Raw genomic sequence first — 9814 nt, 5'->3', positions numbered from 1 at the left:
TAAATAGTGGACGGGAGCATCTGCCACTTCGTAGTAAAAACTCCAAATGTGCACTTTACCATACGATGGCTCTGCTAAGACGTAATTGAAAAATGTTTTCGATGTAAGTCCACGGCCGCCATAGTGACACATCAGGTTCTCATGTGAGCCGAAACGCTTATCTACCACAATGACATATGGTAGACTTGGCTGTGTTGTACCTGGCAGAGATCTCCTATGTGGTGTTCTTAGGCATCCCTTAACCACTTAACCCCCGGACCATATTGCTGGTCAAAGAACAGTGCACTTTTTGCGATTCGGCACTGCGTCGCTTTAACTGACAATTGCGCGGTTATGTGACGTGGCTCCCAAACAAAATTGGCGTCCTTTTTTTCCCACAAATAGAGTTTCTTTTGGTGGTATTTGATCACCTCTGCGGTTTTTAGTTTTTGCGCTATAAACAAAAATAGAGCGACAATTTTGAAAAAAATGAATATATTTTTTTCCTTTTTGCTATAATAAATATCCCCCAAAAATATATAAAAACAAAACATTTTTTTCCTCAGTTTAGGCCGATACATATTCGTCTACATATTTTTCGTAAAAAAAATGGCAATGAACGTCTGGTTTGCGCAAAAGTTATAGCGTTTGCAACATAGGGGGTAGTTTTATGGCATTTTTATGAATTTTTTTTTTTACTAGTAATGGCGGCGATCAGCGATATTTATTTTAATTTTTTTATTTATTTTTTTCGGTACTGCGACATTATGGTGGACACTTTTGACACATTTTTGGGACCATTGGCATTTTTATAGCGATCGGTGCTATAAAAATGCATTGATTACTATAAAAATGCCACTGGCAGTGAAGGGGTTAACCACTAGGGGGTAGGGAAGGGGTTAAGTATGTTCCCTGGGTGTGTTCTAACTGTAGGGGGGGTGGACTCACTAGGGGAAATGACTGATCGCTGTTCATACATTGTATACAGGCATTGTATACAGGCATTTCTCCCCTGACAGGACCGGGAGCTGTGTGTTTACACACACAGCTCCCGGTCCCCGCTCTGTAACGAGCAATCGCGGGCGCTTCAGGGAGCGACGTATAGCTACGTGCTCTCGCGCAGGGGAGCCGACCTGCCGCCGTAAAACGACGGCGGCTGGTCGGCAACCAGTTAAACAACCTACACTGCAGACTCCTTAAAAATGCAGTAATCTTCCTTATGCCCCCACATCTATGGTAGTGAAGCAAAGATTGGTATCCACCAATCTCAGGATAATGATGAAGAAATATATTTTATAACTGAAATATTTTGCCCTGTGCTGTCTTAATTTCAAATGCTTTCTGACCATGCCTTCTAAGCCAGCTGTTCCTTGAACTTCTTGTGCTGTAGGGACTGTCTTTTATACCAATAAAGGGGATTGCATTGGAGTTTAGCTATCTGGAATTTCTTCACTACATGATCCTTGCATGTGGAGCCAGCACCCTTTCTTTATCCAGGGGAGGTTAGAGGTGAGATTACCATCTGGGCCAGTAAACCATCTAGGCCTTCTAAGCAGTTGAGAAACTGTGCCTTCTCCCGATTAATTCTTCTGTCGATGCTTCCCACAGCTTCTCTGTTGGCTTGGGCATCATGTCCTGACACAGCTACCTTCACATTCCCATGCAAGTATCCCTGGTCACCATCATCATCGACCATGTGCTCACACCTAGTAGAAAGTAGTGGTTGAGGAGAAGCAAAAGTCTGTCTAGTTACCAAAATCTGAAATATATGAAAAAAAAATTACAACAATCCAACTCAAAGGTCCCGGATACATATGGCACTACAAGTGCTGTGGAAGTCCCAAGACTCATTGCAAGACTGTGAGAGCCACATGCATGACTTCCTCAGGGTGCATGATGGTAACTCCACAACATCTGGAGTGCAGAAGTTTACCCAACCCTGGTATAATTCTATACTAAACCATATACTACACTGAACAATGTAAGGCAGTAACACATGGTGGTACCTATGGTTGGAACACTCCAAGAGTATGACCAAGAATAACTTCACAGAAGACACCCTCATCTTCATGTTTGTTTCCAAACGGGTGAGTCTTGAACTGACGAAGGGCATCAAAGATGGAAACTGACATCCTGGAGAAGTTAGAAGAAAGTCCATCATGTCTACAAAAGCAAGATACTCAGATGAAAAGCCAGCTTTGCGCACCTCTCCAAAGAGCAGGGATCAGCAAACGGCAGGAAAAAGCAACAGAACCAATATAAGAAATAAAAAAAAGAGCATTCTGAGATTGAAAGAACTAGAAGAATTGTGCGTGTCTAAACACTTTGCGGACATATCTAAAATGGAAGCCCCTTTACCTGCATTTTTCATTCCAGCAAGAACTAGCATTATGTTTAGTAAATCATACTGTATATGTCTGTTTGAGCCTTTTTACAGTTCACACCCTATACCGAGTACTTTTAGTTGTTATCCCATGTTTAAGACCATAGTTAAAGGGGTTGTAAAGGTAAAAAAAAAATGTCCCCCCCCCCTAAATCGCTTCCTTTACTTTAGAGCAGTCCTCCTTCACTTACCTTATCCTTCGATTTTGCTTTTAAATGTCCTTATTTCTTCTGAGAAATCCTCACTTCCTGTTCTTCTGTCTGTAACTCCACACAGTATTGCAAGGCTTTCTCCCTGGTGTGGAGTGTCGTGGTCGCCCCCTCCCTTGGACTACAGGAGAGTCAGGACGCCCACTAACACACAGCTCCTTTCTCTGCTACGTAGAGAGCGTCCTGACTCTCCTGTAGTTCAAGGGAGGGGGCGAGCACGACACTCCACACCAGGGAGAAAGCCTCGCATTACTGTGTGGAGTTACAGACAGAAGAACAGGAAGTGAGGATTTCTCAGAAGAAATAAGGACATTTAAAAGCAAAATTGAAGGATGAGGTAGGTGAAGGACTACACTAAGGTAAAGGGAGCTATTTAGGGAGAAAAAAATACCTCCACAACCCCTTTAAGGACAGGGACATGAACTGTACCATAAGCCATAACCATTGTTTATCATCTTAAACCATCTCACGATACCAACCAGAAATCTTTTAGCCACTGACCAATGCAACGTTTTGCTATTACTATCTGATCAGCGTTGCTGATCAAATAGTTGCCATGCTCTCTGTCTACAGAGTCTGCTTTAAAGTAATTTTCAGTATTGAATTCCTACTTGGCCAACTGCAAGCTGAGAAATGAATGATTTATTGTAAAATGTAAATGACCATAAGGTCTGGGTCACACCTTTTTGTGTTTTTCTGTGCATTTTGTAACTCGTAAAAATACATTAAGTTTAATGAGACCACTAACATCTGTGTACTATATTGAGGCATGTCCAATTTTACATGCATTTGTTTGTTTTCTTCCATTGAAGTCTATGGAAGTGCATGAAACTGCACAATTGGATACCTGCTATGTGCTCAGCTACAATTCATCTGCCATGATCTCTACCATTTGCTCAGCCACAGTTAAAACTGCCGACAGCTGTAAACAGGGGTGTAAAATCAGCCATGCTTTCTCTGCGCCATATGTATAAAATCAAACGCATTCCCTCATGATACTACACATAAAGCACAATGCATGTAAAACGCACAAAAAATAACTTCAAGAACTTGTATTCCATTGAAACCTATAAGCCCATCTTCTGTGGTGGAAAACTGGACTTGTAGTTTATTCATTCACAGATCTCTGTGAATGGGTGAAGCCCCATGTAAGCTGCACCAATTTAAAAAAAAAAAAAAAGACAGCTGGCGTGGGGCTGAAGGGGCCTCTTCACATGGTTACAAAGGAAGGAGCATTTTGGGTGGAGTTTGCTAAGAACAAGTTACATCCTACAGTATATATCTGTAACATGTTGCAAAAAGTGGAATTGGCCTTTAACACGTGTCACATGCCCATAAGCACTATCCCTAGAAGTGACCAGAGAACTACTACTAATGTAGCTTGAAAATTTTGAACGCTGTTCTTAGGATCTTATCTGCATAAACCTCCGAGTAAGCTATAGTTCTAAGGGGTCAATTCACAAAGCTTTTTTTGCCGATACCGGTCGTTATGTAAACGATTTCACACGTTATTGAATCAAGTCCAATTCACTAAACGATTTAACGCTTGTAAAAATCATCAAATAACGTTTCACTACACAGAACCGATATTTTTAGTTTTGAGTCGTTATTGAACGTATTGATCGTTGTTTTAACGACTCAAATCGTTAAATATGTACAGAAGTGCAATTCACAAAGGTTTTTTAGACAATTAACGATCGCTAAGCAATCGTTAAATAAGCACCTCCCTGAGGGTGGCGTTATGACATTTCCCAGGCGATATTTCATTTGTTGAGAGGAATTTTTTGGCGGTTTAGGCTTGTGGTAAATTTTGTTAGGAGTTTTGTGCAAGATGGAACCATTTGGATGTGCTCTATTTGAACTGAAACTGATCCAGAGGCGAAGAAGGACACGTCAGAATGTCGTTCAGATAGAGAAACGTGTATTTCGTTCACGTACCTTTTTGGATCAATTTTCTGAAACCCAGGTGATAGCCAAATTCAGATTATCCTCTCCCATGATATATTCCCTGTATGATGAAATACACTTGGCCCTAGAAACACGCACGCGGAGAAGTAATGCAGTACCAGGTCTTGTGCGTTTTTTGGCAGTACTTCATTTTTTAGGAAAGGCCTCATACCAACATGTCAGTGGTGAGATTGTTGGCATCTCACAACCCAGTTTTTCCCGCTGCTTGGTCGAGGTCCTGCAAGCACTGCGACAACTTGCTCCAAAATACATTCATATGGGCAAGTCACGTGAAGAGCGGGATCAAATAAAACGTGTTTTTTTTGACCTAGCAGGAATGCCCAATGTCATTGGGGCAATAGACTGCACCCATGTGCCATTATGTCCCCCATCAGAACAGGAGCACATCTACCGAAACCGTAAGGCTTACCATTCCCTCAACATCCAGGTGATCTGTGATTCAAACCTCATAATCCGTGATGTTGTCACCGGCTTTCCAGGATCCTGTCATGATGCCCATATATTGCGCCAATCGGGAATATATGATACTCTGGACAAGGACTTAGAAAATAATGGATGGCTGCTGGGTAAGTGTGCTCCACTGTTTATTTTATGGTGTGTTTTCCAGTTATAAATGCGTATTTATTTTTTTATTCCATACTAGACTGACATTAGTGCTATATCAGTAACATGACAGCTCAACAGCTTTACATTAATCAGTATTTCAAAAACATGTAATAATAAACTCAGAATTTAAATGTCCAAAATACTTTCAAGTACTTTTTAGTTAGCTATCACCTGGTTCAAGGTCCACAAATCTTTCCTTTCTCATGTGAGGTGTATTGTTGTTCCACATGTTCCGTGTGCACTGAAAAGTAGTCACTACTTCAAGCTTGCTTAAGTGATGTATTACACTATCATATTAAGACATCACATGAGAGAGCTAGGAACTACTTATCAAAACACACATGACCAAGGTGTGCCAAAGAAGCCACCCACCAGAATTAAGTACAGTACCTATATGTAAATGATTGCAGCATAAGATGCAACAATTGTGTCAGTAGTTGATTTACTTGAATGTATAGTTAATATTTAAATCTGGGAGTTCAACACTATCCCTTCGGTTAACCCCCCAATATGCATAACATCAAGCAGCACTACCAAGCACAACAATCACCCCCCCCCCCCCCCCCATTGTGCATATGTATTGTACATGAAAGAGACATGTCCCTCTGGTTCTCCGTTATAGTCCCATATGAGGTCTGCACTATAGTATTGAAATATTTATGACAGGCAGACTTTTCCTCCAGCATGTTTTTTTTTAATAACATTCACATGCACTACAGTAATCATGGCCCACAACTGTGGTATGCTGTTGTGTTGTGAGTTAAGTACCATTAATGCTCAATCAAAAGTACAAATCCAGAACCTTGCCCCCCAAATAATTTTAAAATGTGCTTTATTAGACGTATGTTATCCATATGTGACTAACAATGGAAAATTTTCTAAAATGACCACACAATTGGCCACTACATCATGTGATTTAGCATGATTTCTTCTATACTTACAAATAAATTTATATTGTTTTAAAATTTATAGGAGATGCTGGTTACCCCTGTCTACCATGGCTCTTAACACCTATCAACAGGCCATCCTCTCCTGCAGAAGCAGCTTACAATGTTGCTCATACAAAAACAAGAGTGGTTATCGAAAGATGCTTTGGTGTCCTAAAGAGCCGTTTCCGTTGCATGTCCTTGTCTGGTGGATTCCTTCAGTATTCCCCCAGTAAGGTAGCTGATATGTTCCTAGCATGCAGCATTCTCCATAACATTGCAAGGCATGGAGGACTACAAGAGGAACTAGACACCACAGTGGAGGATGACATGCCCACAATTCCAGTGGAAAATGATCACAGGGGAAACGCAGCAAGAAGTAAACTGATTACAAACTATTTTTCAGGTAATAAACCACCGTAACATGTTTTTAATTTTCCAAACATCATCAGAAATGATCACAAACTTGCATTATTAAGTTGAAGAGACAGACATGCTGTAAAATGAATTATTTGGGCTGATCTTGTTTATCAATGTCAAATCTTAACCAATGATGTTTTTTTTATGATTTCAGGTTAACTCAACTCTAAAAACTTTGGAGAACTAACATAAAATTAAGACAAGAGTACAAAAATTGCAAAAAAATGATTCTTTATTTTGTTTTTGTATTTTCACTTTGTTTTACTTCTTTTGCATTTATTTTTTATCTTGTAAAACATTGAACATTAACAGTTTCAAACATATAAAATAAAAGTTTCACTTAAAAGTCTTCTACAAAATCTAAATTGTGTTTGAATTCTTTATTGCAACAAGTGTAAGTGTGGGTTATACACGCAAAAATTCTGTTCATCTGCTAATAAGTACCAACATTTTTTTGACATTAGTGAGAAGCAATAAAATAGAAGACCGAACTGTGTGCCAAAGACAGTTGAAATGCTGCAGTTGCCTGAAACCATGTCCTTGCCAGAAAGATGGTGAATGAAATGAGTGCTGTTAACTGCGTTGTGTGGGAGAGGGGAGAAATGAAATAAAACTAAAATAAATACCACCAATTGACGTAATGGCAGATGGCTATAGCCAACCTAAGGTAAGGAGAGTAAGTGACCTGTAAAGAAGCCGTTGATATGCAAACCATTAAATAACACAATAATTGAATCATAATATTATATTTTTGGTGTTATTTATTGTTTTGTATATCATCACCTTCATCACTGGTCACTTAACTCTACCTTTGGTTGCCTATAGTCATCTACCATTACCCCAAATGTTACATATATTTTAATTTCTCCTCTCCACCCCACACCGCAGTTACCATTACTCATTTCATTACTGAGAAACAATGCACGTTAGTTAAAATGTTAACTATTCCACGCAGGGCATTTGAAAGATGGAATAGCGGTTGTCTACAAATTGCAGAAACATTTTTAACCTCATTAGTCAGGAAATGATACCTACATTCCATACCAATAACATGTGGTTTCAAAAGTTACAGAAGTCAAATTACAGCCAACACAACATCAAAAATATATGGTTGGGCAAGATGGAGTATGCAACCATTTGGATGTTTGTTTTTTTAATATGAATCAAACTACCGGCGAAGAAGACGACGTCAGCAACTAAAATATGTATATTTTGTTTTAAACTTTACAGAAACACAGGTGATATCGAGATTGCAATTATCAGCTACTTTGCTTTATTCTTCATAGGAGAAAATACACATTACTTTTGAAAACCACACAGAGAAACATGGTCCTTGCTGTGACAACAACAATGGATGGCGCATTTTAGTCACAGAGTACAGATACAAATCCAAGCACTTGAGTGAAAATATCAATAATTTACATCCACGTGGATAAAATATAAAAAAAAAAAATTTAGATCCAATAGTGTGCCTTCCTGATGGAAGAAAAGCATGACAAACCTGTCACATTTTCTGCTGTGACAAAGGGTGTCTGTTTCAAATGCGTAGACGTGATGTTATGTGATGTATTCTCCTATTAAACGAATATGATTGATGATTTTATGTAGTGCTGATGAATTATATCTCTACTCTGTAACTTCAACTCTAGTATTATTGATAGTTCACTTCTACTTTTCAACAATCCTACCACTTTTTTGCCTTACAACAAAAAAATGGTTCTGCTTTTGGACAAAAAATATACATGTTAAAACAAATATTTGACAATATTGTTGCACTTGCATTTCAACGTGTATATACAAACAATTATGAAAACCGTAATGATAACAGTAATGAATACTAGAACATGCTTGATAGATAAAAATAGATTTCACATAATTCTCAACCTTTTTTTAAATGTTTTCAGAGGCTATAATGTCATAGAAAAAATCCCATATAACATTAATTGTATATCTATTGAAAATAAAATCAAAGCTACATAACTGTCTAAAGACGTTTCATTGGTCATCCAACCAGCTTGATCAATGATGGCCATTGAAACATCTAAAACTCAAATACAAACGTCATGTTGATTACACATATTTGGTACAGATCTGCAACGACATGGTCAAATGACATATTTAACTGGAAAAAGCATCTATATAGCAGTCAACTTTGGGCAATATATGACTTAACAATGTTGCGTGCTGAGTAAAAATTTAAAGAACAAATGTTTGCAAGCTCTTTAAATTCAAACTCAGTTGTGAATTATGTGAAATGTATTAAAAAAAAAAAATTGTACTTCTTATAACATTTAAATATCCTGAATAGTAAAATTATCAATAGCATCATTTTCGATAATACTTTCACAAACAAAACTGCTGTGGTTGCTGCTGGTTAGATTCCGAGCATTATGAGATTGCTCACCAGGAGATGGCAGATGTGCTTCTAAGAGTTCAGTTAGTTTGGCCATAAAGGAGAGCTTCTGCTGGCGATAGGTGTGTTGAGCTGCATTATGTTGCTCTAGGAGAATATTAGATTTGCATATGTTACTATTTAGGTTATCCAATCTCTGCATGAGCTGTTCTCTAAAATTTTGTTGTTCACTATGAAATCTATCACTCTGTTCTCTATCAAAATGGTACTGTTCCCTATCCATGTTTCGTGTCCTACAAATTGTTCTCCTGTCTCTAGGTCTGCTTAACTCTGGGGGTTCAGTAGCAACCACATCAGGAGTACCCAGGATGGGTGTATCTAAAGTTATATGGTTGGACACAGTTGGGTTTGGCATTACTTCAGAAGCATTTACATTACTAGCATTTTCATGACTAGATTCTTCTAGGAAAAGGGTGATTGATTCCTCAGGGTTGCTTGGTGGATCATCCTCCACCTGGAAGTAGACAGACGGCTGTGCATTCAAAGAGTGGTCACTTTCAATTTCTGCTTCTGACACTAACTGCCTTTTGTCAGCACCCTCTTCCAAATAAATTTAAAACAAAATGGTTAACCGGATAGCTACTGGCGATCAACATTTTTTATTAAAAAAAATTACTTAGAGAAAGATTTAAACCATTTTAAAAACATTTAAACACACACAATTGTGCACCAGTTGGTTATCTTGAAGATACAAGATGGAAGTATATGAGAACATGTTAAATGTTTGGATTTCTCACCGTTTTCATGGTGCCTCGAGGTATCAAAACCAGCCTTGATGCCAACAATGGAATCTAGATCTATGTATGGACGCAGTAACTCTTCATACTGGTGGTAAACTATTTTCTTCTCAGGGCCACCCCCTGTTGCTTTTCTTGAATTATAAGATAAATAGATGTTAGAACTAAGATCA

The 9814-nt window shown here is 38.5% G+C and overlaps 3 protein-coding genes across 4 annotated transcripts in view; 2 read left to right on the top strand and 1 right to left on the bottom strand.

The window, feature by feature from the left end:
- NBN (nibrin) overlaps positions 1-9814 on the top strand; it is a 128259-nt gene that overhangs the window by 53309 nt on the left and 65136 nt on the right. The gene's annotated exons all lie outside the window — the stretch shown is intronic.
- LOC120941283 (putative nuclease HARBI1) lies at positions 4011-6682 on the top strand. 2 transcript variants are annotated; one of them, XM_040354604.1, is made up of 3 exons: positions 4011-5105; positions 6118-6477; positions 6646-6682. In XM_040354604.1, exons 1-3 carry the CDS (start codon positions 4403-4405, stop codon positions 6648-6650), a joined length of 1068 nt encoding a protein of 355 aa, XP_040210538.1. In that variant the 5' UTR covers positions 4011-4402; the 3' UTR covers positions 6651-6682. The 2 variants fall into 2 exon arrangements, with proteins under 2 accessions (XP_040210538.1, XP_040210537.1); XM_040354603.1 differs by lacking the exon at positions 6646-6682 and having other exon boundaries at positions 6118-6639.
- Positions 6857-9814, bottom strand: part of LOC120941282 — a 5876-nt gene continuing 2918 nt past the window's right edge. The window contains exons 7-8 of the mRNA XM_040354602.1: positions 9642-9775; positions 6857-8991 (exon numbers count right to left, since the gene is read on the bottom strand). Of these exons, the coding sequence (XP_040210536.1) occupies positions 8783-8991; positions 9642-9775 (343 nt within the window). The 3' untranslated portion in view covers positions 6857-8782. The remainder of the gene's footprint in view (positions 8992-9641; positions 9776-9814) is intronic.

The sequence above is a fragment of the Rana temporaria genome, chromosome 5 (genome assembly GCF_905171775.1).
Source record: "Rana temporaria chromosome 5, aRanTem1.1, whole genome shotgun sequence".
Lineage (NCBI taxonomy): Eukaryota > Metazoa > Chordata > Amphibia > Anura > Ranidae > Rana > Rana temporaria.
This window is presented reverse-complemented; position numbering and strand designations above follow the sequence as displayed.